Source organism: Cyanistes caeruleus, chromosome 2 (assembly GCF_971803275.1).
Source record: "Cyanistes caeruleus chromosome 2, bCyaCae1.hap1.1, whole genome shotgun sequence".
Lineage (NCBI taxonomy): Eukaryota > Metazoa > Chordata > Aves > Passeriformes > Paridae > Cyanistes > Cyanistes caeruleus.
Window position 1 is genome coordinate 96,148,848 of NC_141702.1, and position 27,024 is coordinate 96,175,871.

A 27,024-nucleotide genomic window follows, 5' to 3' on the forward strand; every position below is an offset into this window, starting at 1 on the left:
TGATGGTTCTATGAACGCAGCTACTGGAAGGAAAAACCTTTCCAACTATATGAAAACAGACATCAGCATGACTAAGCAAACATCATAAATGACCTTACTGTGCCACAAGACGCTGGTGTGTGTATTTGACAGCATTTTGGAGTTTGCGTGGCTTTCCTGTGAGAACCGGGAAACAAAGAGGGAACAATGACTAACCGCGCCCTCTTGTGGTCTCACCGTACAGCAGCCAGAGACCGCGGGATTCTCTCCGTGGGAACAGAGACATTTATTAGAGTCTCTCGAAAAGTATATTTTAGAGGATGACAAATAGGCTTAAAAATAGTAGCTTTTCATATCATTCTAATTTTTTTTAAAAAAAACACAATTTTTACTACACAATTAGACGACTATTCATTAATTTTGATACGCCTAAATGTGCCTTAGAAATCTCAGCTGATAAAGTAATATAGCAACAAGAACAGCCCATAAAGTGCATATATCTAGAGCAACAAAACTGCGATGGGAAAACACTGGTTTAACCTGAATGCCCTTTTAAAGACACAACACCTGAGTGACAAATCTTTGGCATTGGTTTGGAAAAGCTATACTTGCCCTTTCTCCTGATTACTTGAAAGCATCTCATTGAAAGGGAGAGCTGTGTCTTGCCTGCTTTTAGCCCAAGATATTCCAGATGTTAATGAGCCTAGAAAATACCTCCGTTTGGAGAGCTGTCATATTCGGGTGAAAAAAAAAAAAAAATTAAAAAAACCGTCAGTAAAGGAAATTAACTCCCTGAGCTCGATGCAGCCAAATTAAATCAAAGCTTTAGAGTGCAGACAGGGTCGTAGCGGCTAATAATTGCTTTAATCTTGAGAGCAGGTGCAGGACATAGGAAGCCGCAGGAGCAGAGACCTGAGACCAGGATGGGCAGAAGCAGGGAAGAAGACTGCCTATTGCACCTGGCTCTTCCCTGATGTCCGTGCACTATCTGAGGAGAAAAAAGGAGAAGTCTCCCTGTCCAGATGTGCACGGCAGAGGGCAGGGGCGGATGGGCTGCGGCCACGGCTGCCCGCCGCCGCCCTGCCCTTACCGGGCACGGGAGCCGCCCCGGCAGGCACACCAACGAGCCGGGAAATCAGGCGCTGGCCGTCGGCTGCCGAGGACAAGGAGCGAGCTGCATCGCGCTCAAACCCTTCACTTCGAGCTTTTCTTGAGGGGGGGAAAACGCCCACAAAGTGTTACTTGCGTTTAGCGGACAACTTCGAGCAGGCGCCGCTTGGCGGGGCGGACAGCGAGGCTGGCGGGCCCCCGCGCTGCGCCCGAACCCTCTGCCGGGAGGGGTCCCCGGAGGGCAGGGGGCAGCGGGAGCCCCGCTCCGCTCCATGTGCGCGGGCGGGGGAAGAGGCGTGTCCCCACCCCGCCGTCGCCGCGCCGCCCCTCGCTCGCCTGCCAGCCGGCACCGGCACCGGCGGAGCTCGGCGGAGCGGCGCCGGGCTCGGAGCTCCCCGGCCCTGCCATGCCCGCGGCCGCGTCCCGGCTCCCGCCCCGGCGGGGCCCCGCGGAGGCGTCCGCCCGCCCGCGCTGAGCCGCGCCCGCACCTGCGAGCGGCATCGCCCCGCTCCGCTCCGCTCCTGCGCGGCCGCTGGGGCGCCCGCGGCGGCGTCTCTCCCGCTGTCCCTCCCCCCCTGCCTCGCTCCCCGCCCGCCGCCCGCCCCGTCGCCGAGCGGGAGCCGCCAGCGGTGCGCGCAGAGCCGGAGCCGGGGCAGCCGCTGCCGCCCGCGCTGCCCCCCGCCTCGCCCCCCTGCCCTGCCCGCCGTTCCCCTCCTCCGTCCCGCCCAAGCCATGAACTTTGGCCGCGGTCCCTCGGTGGTGTTGAACGTCGGGGGCACCCGGTACTCCTTCTCCCGGGAGGTGCTGAAGGATTTCCCGCTGCGCCGGGTGAGCCGCCTGCACGGCTGCCTCTCGGAGCAGGACGTTCTGGAGGTGTGCGACGACTACGACCGGGAGCGGAACGAGTACTTCTTCGACAGACACTCGGAGGCTTTCGGCTTCATCATGCTGTACGTCCGGCACGGCCACCTGCGCTTCGTGCCGCACATGTGCGAGCTCTCCTTCTACAACGAGATGATCTACTGGGGGCTGGAGGGCTCCCACCTCGACTACTGCTGCCAGCGCCGCCTCGACGACCGCATGTCCGAGACGTGCACCTATTACGCGGCGGAGGAGCCGAACGGCGGCCCCGAGGGCAAGGGCCGGCGACCACCGGGAGCCGAGGGCAGGAAGTGGCTGGAGAGGATGAGAAGGACTTTTGAGGAGCCCACGTCTTCCGTGGCCGCCCAGGTCCTGGCCACCGTCTCCATCCTCTTCGTCATTGTGTCCATGGTGGTGCTGTGCGCCAGCACCCTGCCCGAGTGGCGGGCGCCGGAGAATCGCAGCGTGGAGGAGCAGAGCAGGTACACAGCAGAGTCAGTGAGGGAGCCCTCAGGGTAGGAGGATCCTTTATTTTCCCGCTGTCTGGTCCCCGTGTGTCCCGTCCATTGTGTCCTTCCTGCCCCTTGTCTTGACGGTCCGTGGCTATAGCCTCCGCCGGCGGAGATGGTCCGCGCGCCCTGAAACCCTGAGCTGGGGGCCGGGGAGGGATGCCCGAGTGTCGGGGGAGTGGCGCTGCTCCGCAGCTCCGGCTCCCACCGGGCTCTGCCGGGCACCCGTGGCCCCGAGCGCGGGGGACGGGCGGGGGACGCCCGCGCTGCAGGCGGACCGGGGCCGGCGGCAGGCTCGGGTCTGGGCGGGCTGGCACCGGAGCGGGGCCATCGGGATACGGCTCCTATTCGCAGCGAGGGTGCCTCCCTCCGTGCAGGTTCTTGGAGCTCTTATTGCCCCCTTTAAGGAGACACGGGACCACACCGAGAACTTCAGACGCTCCGAAAATCAATTTATGCCTTACGATTGTGTGTGGGGAAAAAAAAAAAAAAGTTAAATAACCCTCCAGAAGAATGCAATTCTTTGGTCTTTTCCTTTGGGAAAAGACAAATCCTGTAAATTCTCTGCGTGTATTCGTACAGGTCCTTCTGCTAGAGCAGATGCAGTGCCTGTTACGGTTCTGCTCTGGTAAAATCCTGTATGTGGGAACAGCCGTATCCCCCCCTCCTCCCTTTGCATCTCAGATTCTCTATGTGGGGAACACAGGAGATGATCAAACTGCACATCGAGTTCTTGGAAATGCATAATTCAAGCGCCCCAGTGCATAAGTGTAACAGATGTTTACATTTCCTTTCAGCATAATAAACATTGCAAAACAGTTGCAGAAAATAGTGCATGGGGTATAAGGCTCAATCCTGAGCCTCCCTAGCAAGAGCAAACCTTTTTCTATCTTCTTGTGACCCCAGATTAGGGTTACATTGATGCAACTCTTGCACTCACTCTTCTGCTCCCTCTCTGTCCTCTCTCTTCCCTGTTCCCTAGAGAACAAAATTGAGACCAGTCTGGTAGAATTTCTCCCATAAGACTGACATATAAAGAAAGAAGTAAACATTTCTGGTATTTGCTAGCTTCTCCCTTTTTTAAAAACAGACAGGATATTCAACAAAAAGTTTTCAGCTTCTTCTCTTCTAAAAGGGCACTACAGTGAAATTACAGCCTTGTCATTATGAAATCATCATCTTTTACCATAGAGTTAATTGGAATGTGATATATTATATCTTAGTAGCCAGATTAATTCCTTGGAAAGTATTTTCATAGTTTCCATTAGCTTAATGGAAAACTGCACCTGTATTTCTCATTGTAGTTGAGCCAAAGAATTAATTGTATGAACAAAAAGAAAGCAGATGCAGTGTGAGAAGCTGTTGATCCTGCTTAGATTCAAATATGTCAAAAGAAGGTCCTAAAGGTTCTTCCAGTTAAAAAGCCTTACTTAAACTTAGCAAGGTTGTTTCAAAGAGTAGATGCTGTAGGTGACCTCTCTTACAGCAGCAAATTGCTGAGATAGTCCCAAGAGGCATGGGAAAACAGATGCAACACTACAGTAGCATTAACCACATCGGTCATGTCTTTATTCACGTCTTCATGGTGTGGGATTCAACCACAAGTTTTCTTTTACAGAAAGAGTTCAGGTTGCAGAGGAACATGCCATGTGTAATTTTTCTTTCATAGTGCATTTGTTTTCAACATCCTAATTTTACTCTTCTGAACAATTGCATATTGTACACCAAGTGTTAGAAGGATAAAGTCCTAAGTACTTGTTAGGTGCAGCATAGCCAAACAGTTCCCAAGGCAGTGAAGGCTCCTTTTAGAGCCAGAAGGACAACTACTAATGATGAGGTGAATTTCTTCTGTATCACCTGTCTTACTCCTTGTTACTGCAACAAAAGAATAAAAAAATTTCTACCAGCTGAAAAGTTTCTACCAATGTCACAAATGTCTGTGGCATAAAAGCACCAGTTCAGACTGAATCATCTAACCCATGCACTCTGACTGCATAGGAACCCATCCCAATCTGATGGAAAACAGACACAAATGTGTGCCTGTCAACAGGTGACCATCAAGGTGGAGCCACTCCTCTCTTTTGCACGTGCTGCATCATTGCTAAAAAATCTGTTATAGCTGGACAAGAGCATGTTAGCTGCAGTTGCTTTTGAGTGAGCTGTCCAGTTTAGTTATCACTACTTAAATGTGCCATAGGATTGGACCTAACATGCCCAGTTGTCATCTGACTCTATTTGCCTTTATGTGTTTATGATTTCTTTACTTTGTAGTTATTTAATTTAAAAATAGTTTGGTATGCAAAATTTAAGTAGCTGAGTGGCTTATTTGAAAGCCTGACCACAGAAATCCCATGGAAGTTTCTGGGATTGCATATTCTGGCAACAGTCCCTCTTAGGTGAGAAGGCTTTTAAAAATCTGTCCACTTGTTTCTGATACACTTAAAAGTTTGAAACCAAATTCTGTCTTTGGTTTATTAAACTATCTGCATCAAAATAAAGAAATTCTATCTAACATAGTCACGTTAGATAAATTATTAAAAAAATTAAATTTTTTTTCCCCAAGAAAAATTGTTACATTTATGCTGTACACAAGTGATTTTTGACTCGCATGGCACTGTAATTACTAAGATTGCACGCTATTCCAAAAATGTATTTTAAGAAGTTTTAGGAGTGAAAATTGAATGGTCTAATCTAGAAGTCCTTAGGCTGTAGATTTGAATGTAGTCAGTTATTCAGCTCAGCATAAGCTATAGAGGTGAGAACACCTCAGAAAACCCAGCAACTCTGATATTTTTGGTTTCTCACAATAAGCCCCCCTGCCCTTGCCTCTGTGTTATGTCAGAAAGATGCCACATGGATAATTTCTATGGCTGAGTCCCATGGTAACCATTCCCAGAACTGCTTTAGACAGCTGTTAGTGAAAGCAGCTGACCAGCAGTGTATTTCCAGTTTACCTGGACATCATCTCAGCAAGTGAGTGGGTCACTAATGCTTCCATTTACAAAATCAGCCTCTTTAATGAGGTTTGCAGTGAGGGCTACTGGGGCTGCCAGCTAACACCAGCTGTATTTGTTTTCCATGTATGAACACCCCTTCAACAGAAGAGGAATTAAATCCACTAAACTATTTTCATAAACCATTACATTGTTTTGCCTTTTCATGGTGACCATGCTCTCAAAGAATGAACAGCCTGTGGCTGTTTCTGATCCTTTGGGATAACAACCTTCAGAAGGCAACAGAGAACTCCAGGAGTAGGCTTTATTCAAGGAAAGAGGGATGGGAAATCTGACCTCGGAATTTCACAGATACTACAGACACTGAAGTACAATTCCCTGATTGCAGAGGGATTGCCTTTCCCAGGCCTGTTCTCAGGATGAGGGATGAGTTATTAAATTTATTTCAATCTAAGATTTTTGCTCTGTTCCCTGCCTTGGCAAGTTCCATTTATCAGAGCTAAAGATTTGCATTAGATTTGCAGAGTTTAGGAGCAGACAGCAGGAATGCCTTCTGTTGCTTCTGGCAATTTCAAGTTATCTTTGCTGTCCTCTGAACTGTGCCAGCAGATGCATACTGTGAGTCTCTGCTCAGGGACCTGTCCATACACTGATTGGGAGTGTAATCTTCTAGGGAGAGCTTCTCAAGCCTGTAATAGGAAATCATTTGAAGCTGCTTGACTTACTGCCAGCACAGTTCTATCTACCTGCCTTAGAACTATTTTTCTGATACAAGTAGCTTGTTAGCACTAAGAAGAGATGGTTGCCCCCTTTCTACTTAATAATCATGATTAGGTTTGTACCGAAATAATCACTGACTTATCAAGCCTACATGATTGCTGTGTTCTTAAGCAAAAGCAAATAAACACAGTAGTTTCTCCAAACAGTATCTCTCATCAAGAGGCAGTGGGCTTTTTTGTTTGTTTTTTAAAATCTCTGCAAAATATCAGCCTAAAAAATTGCATTTGAATTTTAGACATGTGAAAAATACTGTTCCTTTTTAGTGGTGGAATTTCAGAACACCTGAATGTTCATGTTCAACATCTCTTCAAAAAATAGTAGGATCTCCTTTCCTGGACAAGATCGAACTTGAATACCACATTTTTAGGTTAAAACAGTGGGCTGAAAGTAAAGAATGGAACCAAAGACCTAGGTCAAAAACACAGACATAGGTTTTTCTATTGAATTTACCAGTTCTTTGAAAAATAGAGGTGAAAAAAAGATCAGATGTATATCACTGCCTGGGCACAGCCGAGCCTTAAACTCACCCGGGCTAGGTGCCAGTCATGTTCAACATATATGGAAAAGATGCTGAGGTTCTCAGGGCTCAAGATGTTTGTATCCAGGTCTCCCCCTCGAGCTGTGAAAGGGATTTGCCTCTTCCCTGGGGAGTGATGGGTCATTACAACCTCCCACATAAAGCACCAGAGTTTAATGCATGACAGCATATAATTTCTACCAAACAGGGACAGAATGGAAAAAAAGCCAGCGGGGTTTTTAATTCAGGGAAACTAGCTGTTCTGTGGCCTTTACTCCACAGTTTGTAACGGGAAGGAAGCCCTTGATTTCAAAAGGATTAAAAAACCCCAAACATTTTCTGAAATCACTTTGGAGTTTTCCTGAGCAGAAATTTGATCGTTCTAGTTACTGCTTTGACATTTTTCAGGTTTAATGTGCTTTACATGGAAATAGGCTTTAGCAACAATTTAACAAATCAGTGCTGACAGTCTTTAATCCTATCATATACTGTCTTTAATCATATCATCTGTTTTCCTCATGTGTCCTGTTGCTGTGTATGTTTTATTTACAAGTTTATTAGATAATAGTGCCACTAAGGAATATTTTGGTTTGATTTCAGCCAACTCACCAAGGGATATTGAAAGTATACGAATTGGCAAGCTGAGGCAAAGAATACTGATAAGATGAAAAAATTTTAAGATAGTTACAACATAGTTTTCTTTTTTAGTAATATCAAACTAAACTTATTAGTGATTGAAAAAAAAATGATTTCTGAAATAATTTAACTCATTGTACATAAAGTAGATTATTCTGAGAGAAAGTTATGTGGAACAGAAAACTGAACAGTGATGGGATTACAGTAAGAATGGGGCTTGAAAAGGCTTGATTTTCTGTTTATGGACAAAAAATTCATTAGAGAAATCTTGAAAGACTGCTAAGTACCAAGCAGCTTAAAATTTTGTGAGGAAAACCCTCTTTCGTGTGCTTCGGTCTGGGACAATTAACAGTAAGTTTGAGCAGGAATAGCCTGTAACTGAATAAAAATTAGTATTTTCTGTGATTATTCATAAAAATTGTGGGGAATCTTCAAGGAAATATTTCATTACTTTGCTTTTAATTACCCCTCTCCTTTTTGGATACCAGCTATTTTAGAATTGAAAAACCAACCCAACCAAAAACTGTGATGGAAATTTATAAAATAGGTACTATATCTTTACCAAATAAAGTCACTATTTAATTATATAGTTATGGATTTTAATACATCATTATTCCAAAGATAGACAATAAAAGAAGTTTGTCCTGTGAATATGCTGAAAATATTTTAAGAATTGATTATGAAAAATACAGGTACTTTAGTCTTCTGAGTATACACCTTTTATTTGACTTTAACTTCATACTCTGTTAAGCTCTCTTAAGGACTAACTGTTAAAATTGCTTTCCTTATTAGATGTTATTTATCCACTGATAAGGTTAACAATAAAGATAAGTCACTGCAAGGAGAGGGAGACTTGATCTGAAAGTGGAAATGTAGAATGTAGCACTCCAGATTTCCCAACATGCCAGAGGTTTCTAGCTTTTCTCACCAAAGCATTCATTTTTGTGTGATTCACCAGTACTGCCAAAATCCATCTACACAGGCAAAAAAGGAGTGACAGGAGAGGAAAAATGAAAAATGTTTCACTGATGGCAGAAAAGTAAGTAGAGGAAGGAAAAAAATAAAGGACACCATTATCTTCTTCCCAGCCAGAAGGAAGAAGGATGGATGCAAAATGGAGAAGTGGAAGTTCAAGTTAAAATGGAATGGCATTAATGTATTCCCCACTGCCTTGATCTCACTTTGTCATTTTTGTGTCACTGATGTTTCTTAGCTCACTTCAAATCTGTTCTACAAGAAAATATTTATTTAGTCCTTCCAACTGAAGTATAACTGATTTACAGTATTTCTTGTCCCAGAAACTGCCAGAGTAAAACAATGGATTGATGATATTTCTTGGACTTTTACATCTACAATTATTCCCCAAAGTTATATGACCACTGAATCGATGTTGATTCATGAAGAGAATTTCTACTGTATCACAGTGATCAGGACCTAACTTTCTCAAATCTCAACCCAGAGATAACCTGTCTAAGGGGTGACAAAATGGAGGAGTCATGTTTCTGACATTATCAGGGCATCAGGAGGAAATACCAAGTGAAAAAGCTTTAAATTGTACAATTACAAATTTCTTTTTCATTTAAATGCTTCTTGTCATAGGATACAAACAACACTACCAGAGAAATCTCATAAAATGTATAGTAATAGTCTTCTGGAATTGTTGAATATTCCTGGCTGAAGCTTTCTACCCAGATGCAATTTTTCTTTTAATTGTTAAATGAGATCTCAACTAGCCAACATATAAATACATTCAGACATCATCAGTTTGTCCATTGCCATGATCTTGCTGTTTGATTGCACTGGGGAAATCGTAGGTATTTCCTCATCATAAGTAAAAAGGATTTATGTAAACTTACCCATCAACCTTTTTTTACTGATTTTTTTTCAAAGGAAGTTTCCAAAAGCTTAATTTTTAAGAGAACAGCTAATTCTTAAAAGCAAACTGGTTTTGAATTTCAAAGGTCTTTCCATCAAAAGGTGCTAGCATGAACTAGTGTTCTACAAGCCCTTTATGAAGGAAGGCCACTTGCTTACAGAAGTTCCATTGTTAATAATGAAATAAGAAAAACATGGTCCAATTTTATAATAATATATATAATAATATAATTACTAAATAATTAAGTAATTAATTTATGCTCATTTAAATTTACTGTGCCTAAAATTACAGTGTATCTTATGACTTTATATCAAGTGACTGTTACTATTTCTTCCAATTTTAGCTTAAAACTAAAGAGAATGAATGGAAAGAAAAAGAAATAAAATTTTAGTGTGTAAAATGTCTATGAAGAAGTTAGTTTATAGAGTCTAGAATTACTTCAGTTAGAGAAGAATACTGTCTTTCAACCAGGTCACCATCTTATTAATAACAATAGATTTCAGAACTGGTAAGAAATTATGCAGATGCACTACAGAAGAAAAATTTTAGGTTTGAAATGGTAGTTAGATTTTCACTTGCAAATCAAAATGTTTCAACAGACACTACCTTGTCAGAGTCCTTGCAGTAGTGAAAAACTGTGGTTGTATTTTCTGGCAGTATTTTTGAATCTCTGATCTCACACCACTTTGGTTTCAGAGCTGTTGGTAATAGAAGGCATCAGTGGTGGGCTTTTTCTTTGCTCAAACTGTTGATTAAAAAGATTAATGGAGGAATGAGGGGAAGATTAGCCTCCATGTATTAAAAAAGTGAGCACAATCTGAAATCTTAGGGAGATTTGTGATCACACGCACAACAGTTACTAAATAATCTTTAAGCAACATTTTTATCTTCTGTTTCTACCTTCCACTGGTTTCAAGTTGAGATAATCTCAAGTCATTCAGTTCACTGGGACTTGAAAATGTTTAAGAACATACTGAAATCCCCTTCCAGGATTTCTTCTGCATTTGGCAAGAAGAGGATCTTGCCTATTACCTTAACATTTGGTTACCTTGACATTTTTGCTGCAACGTAGTTTAGGTGGAATTACATGTTTAGTACTTTATGGATGCAATACTGAAAAATAAAATACCATTTGTATTTAGTGGCAATGCCTTTATAGGTCTGAATATAGTGCTAGGTAAGCCCCTGTTTTGGATGCAGATCAGATAGACTGGTTTAGGTTGATTCCTAAAGAACTAAAATGCATGAATCATCCAATGAAAATAATTATTTCTGCTTACTCTATCTGCACTTCCATTTTAGTTTAGTTCTATACATTGCTGTTCATAACCAGACAGTTCACTGATCTACAACCCTTGGCATTCCCAAGTGGATCAGGCCTCACAGACTTAGAAAAATAAATAAAATAAAATAAAAATTAAAAATCCCACAAAACTCAATGAACAAAAAAACCCCCACCCAAACCCAGATGTTCTTGCTAAGGTTACACATGGGCATTGATGTCCTACTATTTCCTGTGGGATTCCAGTGTTTGTAGGCATATTTGCCTAGTACTTTGACTAGTAGCAATCCAAAATTCAAAGAAAGTGATCAGTGAGTGAGTTCTTAGCAATTACCAATATAAACTCTCACTAGATCCTCAGGTTAATTGCTAAATCCAGTCTCAGGTGCAGGATAAGGATGGCATGACTTTCTGTTTGTCTTCTGTGAAAGTCTGAGTGTCAGTTTGGTAATATCTGTGAACAAACCAAACATCCCCTGAAGACTTTGCACAGAGGCATAAATACTGTCCTTTGTTTCTTTTGGCAGGATAATTGAAGCTATCTGCATAGGCTGGTTCACTGCAGAATGCATTGTGAGGTTCATCGTCTCGAAAAATAAGTGTGAGTTTGTCAGAAGACCTCTCAACATCATTGATTTGCTGGCAATTACTCCTTACTACATCTCTGTTCTAATGACAGTTTTCACTGGGGAAAATTCACAGCTTCAGAGGGCTGGAGTCACCTTGAGGGTCTTAAGAATGATGAGAATCTTTTGGGTGATTAAACTGGCCCGTCATTTCATTGGCCTTCAAACACTTGGTCTGACTCTGAAGCGTTGTTACAGAGAGATGGTGATGCTACTTGTCTTTATCTGTGTTGCTATGGCAATTTTCAGTGCACTTTCACAGCTTCTTGAAAATGGGCTGGACTTGGGAACAAAGAATAAGGATTATGCCAGCATTCCCGCTGCTTGTTGGTGGGTGATCATCTCAATGACCACAGTTGGTTATGGTGACATGTGTCCCATCACTGTACCAGGAAGGATTCTTGGAGGAATTTGTGTGGTTAGTGGCATTGTTTTATTAGCCCTGCCAATCACTTTTATTTATCACAGCTTTGTGCAATGCTACCATGAGCTCAAGTTCCGATCTGCTAGGTACAGTAGAAGTCTCTCTGCTGAATTCTTAAATTGACCCAACTTGCATTCTGTTGTACTTACTTGCTAAGCTTTGTCTTAGAAGAGAATGGTGGAAGGTCCCTTCGCGTGTCCTCCTTGACTGGATGGTCCTGTGGAACAACATTCTCACCAGCCTGGAGAAAGCCCGTCACCATTCAGACAGGAAGGATGTCCATCTGCCTTGAGCACCTTGCAAGGAGAGAGTGATGTTTCAAATTCGAGAGAACAAAATTAACAAAAGAGGATTTAGAATTCCTCAACCAGACCAGTTTGGTGTTCAGTCTGCCTTCCCACAAAAAAAAAAAAGGAGAACAAAAAATGGGTGTAACACTGAGATCTGTCATTCCTGTAATCATATCCTAAACCATTCTAAGCAATGTGTAGCAGAAGTTTTTCAAAGATTCCAGTATCTAAATGCTTCACAGAGACATTGATAGCTTCTTGCCTGAACTGTCTCCACTTTTAACTCAGATAACCAAATGCTATGCTGAAGGAGAATCACTACTACTTTTGTGCTTTGCAACAAAGTAGACCTGGTTCTGTGACTCAGGAAAGATGAAGAATATAGGTCTGTAGGACAAAAAACCCTTGAGGCCTGATTCTGATCTTTGAGGAAGCACACACAAATCTTCTGTAAACCCAGTGAAGTCAGTGGCATTTCTCTGAATTTGAGAGTTCACAAAGAAGTGCGAGAACCTCCAAATGTTGTAAGCAAGGACTTCTTTAGGTCACAATTAATTTCTTCTCTGGAACCAAACTGTAAGTAGAAACAAGTATTGTATTTTACAAAGATCAGCATAAGAAATCAGGGATTGATATAGATTTCCTGTTAGGTTAGTGGGGGAGCTCTCCAAATTTTATATACATTCAGCTCAGCTCCATCCACCTGAAGTTACATACTCATAAGCACAGATTTTCCCTCCCTGACCTCCTCCCTGCCCCACGTATCTTAAACATAGATATCATATTGAGAGTTCTCTTAAGATAAATTGTAAGATTCCATCATTTGAAGTGGCCTGGAGCAAGCACTGGAAAACACTTTCTCCCTGTCAGATGAGACTCTTCATCATCTTAAATTCTGCAATTCTTACTAAAGGATATACCTCAATGGAAGTTTTAAAAACAACAATAAAAAGCCCAGAGCATACCAAAGAAAGTAAAATAAGTGTGAGTTGCACTTGGCAAAATGGTGTATTCTCCAATGTTACTAGAAAATGAATCAAGTTAGGCTCTGAAATATTGTTCACTACATTTCTTGTGTAGTACTGCTTAATAGCATTGTTCAATATAATTCTGAAAGGCTGCTACATAGAAAAGTGCAGTTAGATATTAAAACACATTAAGGTACAGCTGTACAAATCTAGGTACCAATAAACATCAACAGGGAGCTTTCATGTTAACATGAAAGTTCAGAGTCATCAGCAGAGCTGAAATTGTGTGCTTGCCTGAAAATACCGCATTTACTCTTACTGTGCTGTAGAGGCATCTTTTATATATGTAATTGTGAAATTTCACTTTAGAAGTGAAATGAGTACCACCTAGAAAATGCATCCCTGGAATTGCTCACTCAAATAAACCTGCCACATTGATTAGTAACCAGTACATTGAAGGCTCTTCCCTGAGACCTGAAAGAGTCATTACCATTTTAAGTGATCTTAGTCTTAAGTAATCTTAAATAATCTCATTGCAATCACAATTTTTCTGAAGACTTGGAGAGAATTTTTGTAGCCTTCTTACAGACAAGCTTGACTTTCCCTTCAAGACTCCATTGTTAAGTGCTGTTACAGCCATACCTCTGTTTCTTGCCACTGGTGTGTTCAAAGGTTAGCTCTGTAGTTCCCTTACACTACTATATTTATGCCTTTTCTATCAAAATCATGTTGCTCAGAAACCAGCTCCAGCATTCCACAGAGAGGTGAATATGAGATCAGCAAAAATTCCTTTCTTAGGTGAGATTCACAGCTGATGTTAGTTAGGCAAGTTGTGACTTCAGAGACACTTAGATGTTTTACAGCAGTGGAGATGCTGGCTCTGTATTCCTGCATGTGTACCTATATATATCCTGCATATATTATATATTATAGTCAGTTGAAATGTTTGGGTTTTTTTTATTCCTTGCAAAAAATTTTCTCCTTTACAAAATTAAAATTTCAGACTTTAATCCAAAATATAGATGTTGAAGAAAATGACATTTTCATCTTCTAATGAAAAGTTGTTTTGACAATATCAAAACTATTTCTAAGTAGAAAACTTTTTTCCCCCATTTTGCTCCAATTTATTTTTTTTTTCTTTTTTCTTTATTTTTTTAAGCTAAAATAGGTTAAAGACCCTGCATAAGAACTTAGCCCCACAGATTTTCATGTGCTGTTTTGAATGCTTGGGAAAAATACTGTTTGTCATAAAACTCTGTAAAACTTACTTTGTCTTTTGTCCACTAATTGTATTTAACCAAACCATACTCTGAGATACAGCCCTCCTCCACAAAACGCCCAAACCATCATTATGATGACAATGGCTTAAAATCCATACAAAATGTGAATGTTAAAGTATGTTGCAATCTTGATTTCAAGACGATATAAAATGTGTTTCAGCACCACTTATAAATCTAATCCTTAGATGCCTGCAGAAAGGAAAAACATAAATTAATGCACATAATAACTTATGAATACCAATTTGCACCATGAATCATTTTTGCATAAGCAATTAAGGACAGGAAGTTTTCAATGATCCAGGCTATATATGGTATACAAACAAAATGTTTCATCCTTTATGAAGTGTTTTTCAGATGAAGAATTCTTTCCCAGTGTAAAAACATTAATCTAATGAAAGTAACTGTATAAAGGAATAAGTCTGTGGAGATTATATTAAGTTATACTATGTTTTTTTGAACAGTTTGTGTTCAATTTTTATATGGCAAAAGGTGAACAGAATGACCTAATGTATTTTTTAATTTGAGTTATAATAAAATATTTTCAAACTGCTGTATATAAGCCCACTAAGGAGAGATCCTGCACTGGGTTTTTTGGTGATTGTTTGTTTATGAGGTTTTCTTGGGTTATTTTTTTTCATTCTCTTTTTATTGTTGTATGGTTATCAGTGTGTAGACTTTAGTTTCCTTACAAACCAAGTTGAAATAAAGTAATCTTCATGGTAGCCTTAAACCAGAATTTTATAGGGTAATTAGGATGCCTAACTTACACTAACATATGTAATCTCATTTACAATGGAGCTGTGGTTTTTTTTTTTAGTGAAACTTTACAAAATATGAATTATTTATATAGTAAAAAATAAGCATATTTTCAAACAGTTGAAACTGTTTAATACAATTTTTTGGAGACCATGTTTTATGCAGACATGGGGTGCAGCACTATTTCAAAGTGCAGCATTTCAAAGCCAAAAGCCAAGTGAAGGCAAGCTGGCTTATCTCTTATCATTGCCAGTTTGAACCATATACGATAAAAGACTTCATGGACAGTTTCTCTTGGAAACATTCACATCTGGAACAAATTAGATGAAATACAAATAGAATAAAACTGGAGAAAAATGAAGACAGCTTGTATAGTTGTGATCCAGCATTTTGGTTCATCTAAAATAGAAACCAATGTCAATGAGTTTTGAACTGCCAAGTTTAATCATACATTATATACTAGGTTCAAACCCTAGGATTGATTTATTGGGAACTATATATTGTCTGTAATCCTTCAAGGTACTGCATGTCACTTAAAAGTACTTGATCATTAATGAAGTCCCTGAAATGGAAAGCTCTCCAGGGTATTTTCCTTCTAAAGTTCTATATGAAGCATCATCCCAAATACCACAATGAATGGAAGATTGTACTTTCCCTTGATGTAAGGCTTGAAAACAATATTGTCTTGATGAGTACCCACCAAAAAAAAAATTAGTTTGGTTGACTGATGATATTAAACAGTCTTATCAGCATAGGGATGAGCTATTTAAAAATGTGATATTAATTTGTATTGTACAGTGGCTTATACTGGTGTGCATAACAGCAAGTTTGAGAAAGATTAAAATCCTGGTAACGTAAGATTCCTATCTTGATATCCATGTATTTAAAAGAAAAGACACAGCTTTTTCATATCATGTATGCAATTCATACCTGTAAAAGAATTGATGTTCCTATTCCAAAGTAAAACTGAAGTCCTCATGGATTCAAAACACTTGTCTCATCCCTTTCGGGTAACAACTACAAAAATCTTATCAGATCTGATCACCTTCCAGGAAGTGGACATAGGCACACACCAGCCAGCTGTATTCAGTAGCCAAACCCTGTCAGTTTCCTGGGAACCAGCACAATGAACAGAAGGTCTGCTGTGCCAGAATTTTCTTGCACCTAAGAGGTTCAGGATCACTTAAGCTTCTAGAATTATTATTTCAGATGAGATACTAAGTAGACACTTGCTGGAAAGTTAAATAAGCTATGCATAGCAAAAAAAAAGAAATACAAAAAAATACTGCTTTATAAAAAAGCTTCCACATATTTTAAAAAAAAGGAAACTGGGTCTCATTTTCTGTTATTTGTAAAAGCAAATATGCAGGTCACGGTATGTGATGATAATTAAACTTGCTGCATAAAACAGATCCCTGTTTAAAATACAGAGACTTAATGTGAAAAGTCTTCCAGCTTTGCTAGAGCTGTAACAGCTTCCAGTATCTGAAAAGTTGCCCCAGCCCACACAGAGGAACAACAAAACTCTGGTTTCATTGTAAAAAAGTGCAACACAAATTAGGGAGTGTGTTTCAGACAACAGACAGGTTAAGCATCAACAAGCTGCACAGTAAGCAACCAAGACTGACAATCTGCTTGACAACAAAAGTTAAGAGCCACAGAAGAAGAAGAATATAAATCTTTGGTCAAATTAATAAAATACGAATGTTTGCAACTACACATTTTAGAGTCATTTATTCTTTACAAATGCAAAGGTTTATAATTTCATAGATCCTTAATTTTATATATTGTCTGATTATCTGTAAAGAAAAATCTACTTTCTAATCTGAAAAGATATTAAATGTGGGGGGTTTTATGTGAATACAGAATTAATGAGATAATGTAATAAAATTTGCTGGTCTTGTTGCCATATTTCATGGACAAGTGGTCAAAACACAAATGTTTATAAAATGTGTTATTTTTAAACAAGCGAATTCTGTGGCTATTCATATTGGTACTGTACCTCTTTTTCTTTGCAAAAACTTTTTCTTTAATGATTTTTGCCTACTGAGAAGTTTGCCATTTAGAGCCCAGGAGTTTGAATCCATATAAAATTTCAATATTTGATCCAGAAATAAGTCTGAAGAAAAAAAAAAAAAGTTAAACATCTACAGTGTTATTTTTCAGCAACTGAAGATCTATCATAATTATGGACTGTCAAAACAAAATTAAAAGCAGCCATGTGAAACATATATTATTCCTCAGGGATTATTTTTAAAAATGAATCTGGAAAAATTGATTTAATTTGGCTTCAAGTTCATTGAATTTTTTTTTATATTAAAAAAAAACAACAAGTCAACCCCAAACATTAACATGGTACTCATTCTAGAATGCCAACACAATCAGTAATTTCAGCAGTGCATTATTGTGAATGGATCTGAGATACTCTCTTGGAGCCTCAAATGCAGCCATTTCAAGAGTACTTCCAAAAAAAAAAAAAAAAAGTACTTCACAACTAATTTTCTTGGAAAAAAATAAAAAAGTTGAATATTTTAAGAGATCACTGAATTATGAACTATGGTATATGGTTCTGGTATCAATTCTCTGAATTATCATGGGAATGAACAGACTTTTCATTTGGAAATCATGAGCATTTTTAGTTTTGTTATTTATTAGTTTTAACTATTTTACATAAAATCAGACAGAGAAGAAATGGAAGAAATAAAGCAGATGTCCGCATAGTCATAGAATTTATTTTTAGAAGCATTTTTCCTAAAAGGACTTCTAAAATATTTGGCAACAGAAGAGGTTTTTTAATGTTTAAACACAGTTACTGTTTTGCAGATCTGCTCAGCACCTGCACCTTTCATCAGTTTGAGATACAAATGGATAGAATCCTATGGAAAAGAAGATTGAAGACTGAAGAGAAGATTGAAGATATAAAAAGAAGACTGTTTCTTTCTGCCTTGGGAATGGTTTTATACATTTGTTTGCCATAAGAATTTAAAAAAGAAAACACTAAAGAAGATTATTAAAATCTAGGAAATCTAGAACTTAAATATTAGAATTTTTTCCCATGCACTCCAGAAATCCTCCACTTCTGCTTTTATATTTTTTGCACTGCTCTTTCACCAGTATTGTAGTAACTAAGAGCCACAGAAAGGACCAGGTTTCTGTTGTAGTAAGAACTCTACAGATCAAAATTACAGTGCTGCTCCCAAAACCCTTACAATTCAATACCAAAACACGAATCAAAGTGCATAAGAATACAATCATACAAGATGCCATTTCTCTGTAGCACAAGTGTAGCTTATCTATTGAGCCTGATATACTGTTAAGTACTAAGTGCTGACATACATTTTTCTCTCCTCAATTTAGAGATCCTCACAGAGAATGCAGCACTTAGAAGACAATGTTTCCTCCATCGCTAAAGGCCTTGTCAGCTGCACTGGCTGTGCCAAGACAGCACAGTGTCTAACCAGGATTTCTGTCATTAGGGTTTAATATTTGAACTTGATGACATTTGATGGGATGTTATGAATTAGTAAAATTGGGGCCATTTATTAGGATAGCATCTTGAATCCTCGATGCTATAAAAGGATTCTATTGTATGCATGCCATTAAAGATTAAAAAACAATCCCAACAATGTATTCACTAAGTATAGTCATGTAGAGGCTAACTGAAAAGAAAGGTATCACTAAAAAAATTACTTAAATTAAAATAAATACAAATCTGTATTTCTGCCAGAGAATCTTGTTTATAAGTATCAAACTTATATGGATTCCTTGAGTATCTCTGCCTTTGGGTGCACTGTCTTTTACCTATACATCTTTGGTTCTCTGATAGAAACTCAGCCTATGGGTCACAGCAGCCTTTTTTTCTCCATTGACTCAAGAGGCTTAAAAACCAGGTATGTCTGAAAGGAAAAATCTTCTTCAAGGGAGCCAGGTAACCAGCAGTGAATGAAATTTAGCTAAGATGAATTTTGGTTTTTTTTAGAAAATATATTTATCATCTGGAAGACAAAGTCTTGAATGTAAATACCAAGTTGCCTTCAACACAAGACCAAGGACTATGAACTCATCTGCTCCTCTCTTTATAGCAGACTCCAGCATCTCTATTTTGTTCTCTTGGACCTTTCTCTTTCTGCTTTCACCTAATCCTCACTCAAAAAGCATTAAGGTAAAAAATTAACGTCCACAGACTGAGGCTGCTGTTACCTTTTCCTTCTCTTCATACAGATGGTCTCATTCACATTTGAAATACAGTTCAGTTTAGATAGCTTAGAATAAATATGCGTACATTTCTCTGTGTCAGTGTAGGATAAGGAGCTCTCTCCTCCTTAATAATAAATGTCATATATAATGGGAAAAAACAGTCATGCAAAGTAAAGCTTTTACAAAGCAATACAAAATAGTCTAAATCATCCTCATTCCATCCTTGGTCCAGAGTCTTATCCTGGTGCTTCACATCCCACAGGCCATTCAAATCCCTTCTCAACTCTGTAGTAAAGAGTTATGCCTTTGGCCACCTGCTTGTGCCAACAGGATGGACGTGAGAGCAGCATTACCAGTGGTATGTTGCAGTTGCAGATGTGTACTTTTTTTGGTTGATTACTCTAAACTGCTGTTTCTACCAAGAAGCTGTAAAACCAACTGGCCAGGCTTGGACAAAACATTTTCAGTGGCTGATCCACCAAAATGTAATAGAGTCATGCTCAAAGCAGCTACCAGTCTTGGAAACTGTTAGCCTTTCACTGCTGTGTTGAAGAAACCAATTTAATATTGGTAAGAGGACTTAGTGTATTTATGTTCCCTGTTTGGAGACTTAGCTTTATCAAGAGTCATGCAAATCCTTATCAAGATTGTCACATGAACTACAGGAATATTATGGACAGCAGGTGAAAGACTAATGAAAAAAGGAAATAAAGCACATGGATAGGGAGAGGTTAAAAATATTAAACCAAACAATGAAAAAGGCTCTATGCAATGAAGTTCTTTCTAAGTGACTCACTTTCCATCCCAGTTCTTCACCTGTTGGTTTTTACCCATTTCCTATCTGGCCCATTTTCTTTCAGCTGCTGGCTACACCTGCAGGCTTCTGTGCTGGCACCAAGAATTATGAAAGCACAATACTAGCCCTCATGTCTGCTATCCTATCCTGCTTGTCCTTTGCTCTCCTACCTTCATTTCTACACATATAGTTTCATTTAAATTGAGCATCCTGTCCCTCAAGGACCTGTGCTAAAAAGCAGTTCCCCAGACCACTAATGAATGGCAAATGTAAACCAACCTGACCACTTGACTAAAAGGAAAAGCTTTCACCTATTTCTTTGTAGTACACATTGTGACAACAACTTGTATCACCAACATTTATGATTTACTACTTCCATCTAAAGGTTTTCTGAATGTGTCTCTGTGCAGATGCAGTCTCTCAGATGAGGAGAATGAGAAAGACTCTGGCACTGTCTTGTGCCATGCAGAAGTTGCTTCCCTTTCTGTGGAGTGTTAATGACTACCAGAAAGCATAAGGCATCCACACTAAGGGACCCCAGGGACTGAATTCTACAGGCAACAATCCAAAATAAACACAAAATTCAACAGAAGGCTTTGATTTAAAACTTCCCCAAAAATTACACTCTTCAGAGATGACCACTGGAAACTCCCCGTGAAAGTGTGCCATCTCAGCTTTAATCATGAGAGCTGCTACTCTAAACACAACCTTTTGATGTTGACACAGACAGAAGTTGTGGCCAGCACCATGTCAGCCTCGTGCTCCAAGGCTATCAGTAACACATGCAGCAAATGATCCCTTGTTCAGGTCTGTAACTCGGCTTCCAAAGTGATAGCCTTATTCATTTTCTCCTACTATTTTAAAAACGAATATACTACAAACAATACTGATGATTTTGCTTTCCAAAAAGATTATGAAACAAAGTTCAGCTAAAACAATATAAATTTTTTGGGAGACTGGAGCAAGAAGATAACCATTAGAGTTTTCTCTGCTCAAATGAGATACAGTTCTCCTGAATCAAAAGATATTTAGCTTGAATGTTACAGTTCAGAAGAATAATTAAGTCCATTGTAGAAATCTGCACTTCCCAGTAGCCATTTTTAATCCATAAACTCTCTGCTAGGTCTTTTGTTTCTTCTTTATATATGAAATGTGCAAATTATATTTTATGGTTTCTTTTTTTTTTTTTAAACCAGCTTTAAGAAAGTTTTTTAAACTTTAAGAATGCAGTCATCCAAAAAGGAGCAAAAGGCAGCACACATAGGTATTTTCCTAAAGTTCAAACTGGTTTATGTGTGAATCAAAGCTCTTAGATTACACTGAAAGCATATGGGATATTAAATAAAGTGCTTTTAATAGTATTTGGAGACTGTTCCCCTTGTCTCTACCCATGAAACTTTCCTGTAAGGCAGCATGTAGATTTCATTACTTATCACTGAATCACAGAATATAAAGTTGGAAGGGACTCACACGGATCATAAAGTCCAACTCCAAAGTGAATGGCCCACAACAGAGATCAAACCCACAATCTTGGTTATTAGCACCATGCTCCAAACAGTTGAGCTCATCTCAGTTCATTTCTCCCTGAAGCTCTCCTAACATGGTTCTATTAATTCAATAACCTGTGAAAGCAAAGAGAGAATTTGTAGTAATTGGGTTCCTATTATGTTAGTGTAATCTCTGCGTTACAAGGCAAGCGTTTAGTGAGTGCTAAGAAGATTGAGTTTGTAGGTTCAAATTATAATACTCTGACACCGTCTCTTTGGTTGGCAACTGGATCTAGGACAAGCAATTTAATGGAGTCAAAGTGGTGCCTCCAGCAATTCTAAGTATGCATAGAAGCGTTTCCCTTCTGCCTTTGAACAGTGAGCAACAAACACTGTAGCCTAAAGGAGATGGGGAATCCTTCAGGAAAGCATAATCACATCAGATCCACACTGCAAAATCTGCAAAAGAGAACTGTCAGAAGGGGAAACAATCAAGAGTATGTAAAGCAAAAAGCATGTAAAATCATGGTGCCAAATCTCTATTTCTACACCTCCTCACCGCTCCTTTTCAGTTCCCTTGGGCTGTAGAATAGGATACAGCACTCTAAAAAGAACATGTCTGCCCCACCAATGGTACTGCAAGCTCCGATATTCTCTGTGAAAACAGAACTCAGATTTTCCCATTTTAAAAGCCTAGGCTGCTACATATTGAGCCAAATGAAACTCTCTGTGAGCAATTGCCATTCACAGATCCTACGCAAGACAAGGGAGCCAGATATGGTTCAGCAAAATTTACTGAGAAAAATCTTTAGGAAGGAGGATATTGTCAAAAGACACATTTACAACAAATTTTTCACTCAGCTGTTGTGTGGTCAGCAAGTACTTCTATCCACCTACAGAGACCTGCACTCACACAGGTCATGTCATCCCTGGGAGGAATCTATAAATAGACATGCAAAGCACAGTATGAAGAACCCCAATCTATCTATAGGCTCTGTAAGGCTGTGTGTGTTCTGCCAAAGAAAAGTTCTTGCACAATGCAGAGGCAGATGTTGCTAGCAGCATTTACTTGGAGGGCTCCCTATTTCTGCAACCCTTTAATGTGTGCAAGGAGTTGGCTCAGGAACAGTTCCTTTAGCTTTCCCTGCTGTTACTCCACTCACTCCAGCACACTTCAGTCCTCTTCCCAGCAGAGCTGTTACTGAGCTTCCCTCTTCCCCTCACACGGGACTTTACCAGTGTTCTCCCACACTGTAACTGAATCTCCTGAACTTCTTTCTCCTATGCAGGGAAATGATGTGATAAGGAGGTAGATAGTTTTTTCATCTGCTTGTACTCCCAGTTTTACTGTATCCCTCTGCTGATGGCAGTAAGAAAGCACAGACAGGTATACAACAGGTATATAACAGCAGACAGAGTATCTAGAAAGGAAAGCCATCATTGATCATGTGGCAAGGCAAAGGGGAAACACATCAAAACACCTTCAAGACTTCCTGAAACAGGAGTTACACTACCATCTGAAGAGACTAATCCATAAATGGAACATGCTTATAGAATGTCGGTGAGACTACAGGATGCTGCAGGAAAGATAATTAGGAGACTGTTAGCTGAAAGATATCATGGGGTAATGGTTCCTGCTGCTGGTAGAATACAATCCTCAAAAATAAATGTTGTCAAAACCATGCATTATTTTCAATGCAGGAGACAGTGATCTCATGGCAGAAATCTATTTTTATGTTATATCTGATGTGATAAATGATTCATAAAAAATGTTTTCTATAAGAAAGATTTCTCAAGTAACCAGACAACTGGCACTGGTATTACTAAACCTAAGTATGTATTTTTTTTTATCTTTTTTTTTGGTGAATAGTCAAATAGAAACACCTTAGAATACAGCCTGCTGACAAGCAATCTGGGCCCAGATGGACCTTTTGCCTGAGTATAGTGATACCTCAGCCAGCTCTGAATGGCTTTATCCCACAGCAGTACTTGGAAGAAGAGCTTATAGGTAGCAGCTGTGAATGGGATTTGAAGCAGGTATTAGGATCTAAAAAATCCATCCTCGCATCCCATCTTCCACAATTTACCAGGCTGTATTTACAGTTGGAAGGAGCGGACAGAAGAGGAGTGATGTGCAGAATAAAAGAAATAATGCAGAGAATCTGAGACCCACACCATCTGGAGAACATTGTGTTACTTAAGTGCATCTCACAGTCAGCCATGAAGCCCAGATTCATCTAAAATGCTATCCCATTTGTACGCTCCAAGCCTGCTCAGGGATACAAACCAAAGCACAGGTATGACTTGGAGGTTCACTCCAAAAGCATATTTCTGATTAAAGCTTTTCAGATGAATACATCTGCAGAAGATTTCTCTTTTTGCTCCTTATATTTCAATTTCTCCTCTCTAACACACTGGACAGCTTTTGTTTTACATTTATAGATCCATAGAACTGCAGACATTTCACCAGAGTTGCAGGTCCAGACTTTTCTTAGACTGTATTTTGTCTGAGTGGCCATGGCAGACACACTGTAAGATCCTGATCTCCTATTCACTCAGTCTAGAGACTCAGCCAAAGGCTGTAAGAGTTTCCTTCCCATGGAAAACTGTGTCCAGGAGCAACCCAGGAGATGACTCTTTGGCTCTGCATCTCAGACACATCCTTAGCTAAACCACAACCAAAAGACTTTGCAAGATGTGTCTAATGCTCTCACAAGGATGCTTAGGTGTAAAGTACTGCTAGTTGAAGGCACCAGCTGGTGAATTAATAGCAAACAGTGATCCTCTGGTGGAAAAAACTTCTGTTATTCTTGCTTCTTCCTGAACAGCATGAATTCATTGCATTCTATCAGAGTATCGCCTCAGCACATACCCAGAGATCACTCTGCCCTAATTTGAAGGTGAAGCTCCAACAATTTATATCTTCACAACACAGAAGTTTCCAACTTTTGACATTTCTTACTTATGAAAACTGTTACTAAAGCTTATCACGTGAAAGGTGACTTTCATCTATGCGTGTTCATTATATCCTGAGGCGTGAAATGGTGAAGAAGAAGAAGAAGGTGACAGAGAAGTGGTAAAATGTGACATGTACTAAAATATTAATAAACTGACAAGTTTTTAAACCCAAACTCATTATTTTTGAGCAGCTGGTATTGGCAATCCTACATGCTCATTGATTGTTGCCTTCTCCACGGAATTGCTAGAGTAAATATAGAGCAGTGTTATTGTTGGAAAAGGGCAGAATAAGTCCAAATATAGCTGTATAGAATGTTCTGAAATGTGTCTGATAACAACTAAAATTAAGTTTGACTGATAAGTCATAAGTGGGCCAAGAAAGCAAAAGACTTAGGTATTCAAGTCAAGCCCCCTGGCATAAATTGTCCTGTGCAGCTCCAATGCAATTATAATTTAGTTTTTAATACTGAGAAACACTGCATGGCATCTTTCTCTAGTCCATCACAACACCTTTCTATTGATCTTTTCAAATGACACATCTGTACAGACCATTTCCCCTAACACAACTGCAAGGGGGGTTTTCAGTTGTCTGGGGTTTTTGTCTATAGCATAATCTTTTCTTATTCAGGAAAGTTTGTAATAATACCGCACTGAGGATATGGTTGTCTCTGAACTCCAATCTGTGAATTTGCACATGAAAATGCTGAAAAGAAGAAATTAAATAGAAGGACAATGCATCTTCCTCCAGTAACATACCTGAGAAAAAGAAACTTTTGCTGTGGAGTGTAGATTATTTGAGAGAGAAATGCTTACAGCCCAGGGTGGGAAAGAGAAGAGGTGAAAGAAGACTTTGGTAGCACTGTGAAACCAGAAAACCTTGGAGACGCATTTTACCTCTCAATGTCCAGACATGCCACTCATTTTATTTGGGAAGCCATTTCCCTACATATACAGTGTTTAAAGTTCAGGAATAATAAGGTACTGCAATCATGAGATTTCACTTCTGGTTATAAAAGAAGGAAATGTGTTGCAGAGGAAGCTTAGAAAGCATGTACACAGAAACTTTGAACTCTGGTTATCCGTGTCAAAGTCAGAAGCCAGAGGCAAAATATCCAACTTTTCAGTGCAGCATTTCAAAACTGGGAAGTTTTATAAGCCATAGAGATAAGGCTTGGAGATTTTGAAATTACTTTCTCAAAAGTAGAATGAACAGGGCTCTTAGGGGATTATTATTTTACTGGCAGCCAACATTGATGTCTCAATCATATGAAAAAATCACTTCTGCAATTCTGAATATCAAGGAGGGAAAAAAGCAATGACAACAAAGCTGAAAAGCAGTGAAAGCATTATTTACTGTGGGTTCTTCTAATGCTTTTCACATCTAGAAACTGGAGGATAAAAGAATATAGAATAAAAGAGTATTGCTCACCTGGAATAAGGCATTGTTTTCACAATTTCCCTTCTGCTTTTATTCACAACACAACACATACACAACAGCAAAGAAACAGTCTATAAAAACATAACTTACTGCCCCAGAAGTGTAATTCATTCTTTAGGCTTTATTATAATGACATCATAAAGTTTTCAATTTCTTATTTTACTTTCTCAGACAAGTTCTGCATGGGAATCTGAAAAAAATACTATATGTATGTAACAAGAGGTAGATACCCCCAGATAAGATTCGACACCTTAAAAATTACCCCTGACCCCCCATCATACAACAGTGAACACAATGTCATTATTGCCAAAATTGCTAGTAACTATTGCTATGAAGTATTTCACATGTAGAAACCTTATCTCAAAAGAAAGTGCCCAGGAAACTGAAGTGAAATACAGAATTATTTCTAGATTTATAGAGAAGATATAAATGGCTGCCTCCCTAATCCCATCTTCTTTAAAAAAAAAAAAACAAGAATTCTGTTATGAGAAAGTAAAAACTTGGGTTAAATTTCAGTTAATATTTTAGGTCCATTACTATTTTAAAATACTCTACAATTTTTATTAATTTTCAGTAATGACAGATCTATGAAAGAGTAATCTCTTAGTTGTCAGTAGAAGCCTATTTCTAAGTCATCTCTGCTGTATGGAGTACATATGGGTGATAAAGCAGCAATAAATTGAGGTACAAGTTTTAGAGGTAACTACCACCTTAGTCTGTGTATAGATTTAATTTATTTCTTTCAGTTGATAAATCAAATGAAACATGTTCACAATATCAGCATCTTGCATTAATAGAGTTTATCTTGGTCATCATCTCCTAGTTTGCGGGTTTGTAAATATTATGTATACACACACACAAAGCAAATATTAAGCAAATCCAATCTAGTACTCTTAAAAATGAGTACTGCATAAACAAAACATAAGTGCACATGGCAATTTTATGTTCTACATCCACCCACACAGTTGTTCTCAGCAATTCAAGAACAGAGTTGCATGGGCAGATTGACAGAATTTGAGTTACAGACATCTGTGCTGAAATAATGATCAGCATATGAAGGTTTTGTTCATTAAGCAACTGATTATGGTCTTGTTTCTTTATTTAATTTATCCTCAAATAGAAAATAAATACAATAATCACAACAATAATAACAACAAAAAAAGCAGAATAAGTTCAAGGTACTCTGCTTCCTTCATTCTCTCCCAGAGATCTACCCATCTTGAAATATAATTTTAGTGCTATTCCAGGAACAAGCTATGATAAGGAATTGCACGTAAAAAACCAGTAACCTTAAAAGTCT

At 39.2% G+C, this 27,024-nt stretch overlaps 1 protein-coding gene and 1 long non-coding RNA gene across 6 annotated transcripts in view; one reads left to right on the plus strand and one right to left on the minus strand.

Annotated features, from left to right (window-relative positions):
- Nucleotides 1–1,700: 1,700 nt before the first annotated feature.
- Nucleotides 1,701–14,646, plus strand: KCNG3 (potassium voltage-gated channel modifier subfamily G member 3). Of its 2 annotated transcripts, none has more exons than XM_086878455.1 (2): nucleotides 1,701–2,465; nucleotides 11,032–14,646. In XM_086878455.1, exons 1-2 carry the CDS (start codon nucleotides 1,822–1,824, stop codon nucleotides 11,675–11,677), a joined length of 1,290 nt encoding a protein of 429 aa, XP_086734581.1. In that variant the 5' UTR covers nucleotides 1,701–1,821; the 3' UTR covers nucleotides 11,678–14,646. The 2 variants fall into 2 exon arrangements, with proteins under 2 accessions (XP_086734581.1, XP_086734582.1); XM_086878456.1 differs by having other exon boundaries at nucleotides 1,701–2,432.
- Nucleotides 4,007–27,024, minus strand: part of LOC111945779 (uncharacterized) — a 26,689-nt gene continuing 3,671 nt past the window's right edge. Inside the window, exons 2-9 of one of the 4 annotated variants that reach the window (XR_015283667.1) lie at nucleotides 21,312–21,620; nucleotides 16,851–16,967; nucleotides 15,779–15,959; nucleotides 14,081–14,281; nucleotides 12,358–12,418; nucleotides 11,704–11,850; nucleotides 9,829–9,967; nucleotides 4,007–4,334 (exon numbers count right to left, since the gene is read on the minus strand). This is a non-coding gene — a long non-coding RNA (uncharacterized LOC111945779). Of the gene's footprint in view, nucleotides 6,103–9,828; nucleotides 9,968–11,703; nucleotides 11,944–12,357; nucleotides 12,419–14,080; nucleotides 14,282–15,778; nucleotides 16,098–16,850; nucleotides 16,968–21,311; nucleotides 21,621–27,024 lie in introns of those variants that run through there. The other 3 variants (XR_015283666.1, XR_015283665.1, XR_015283664.1) reach the window with 3 other exon arrangements.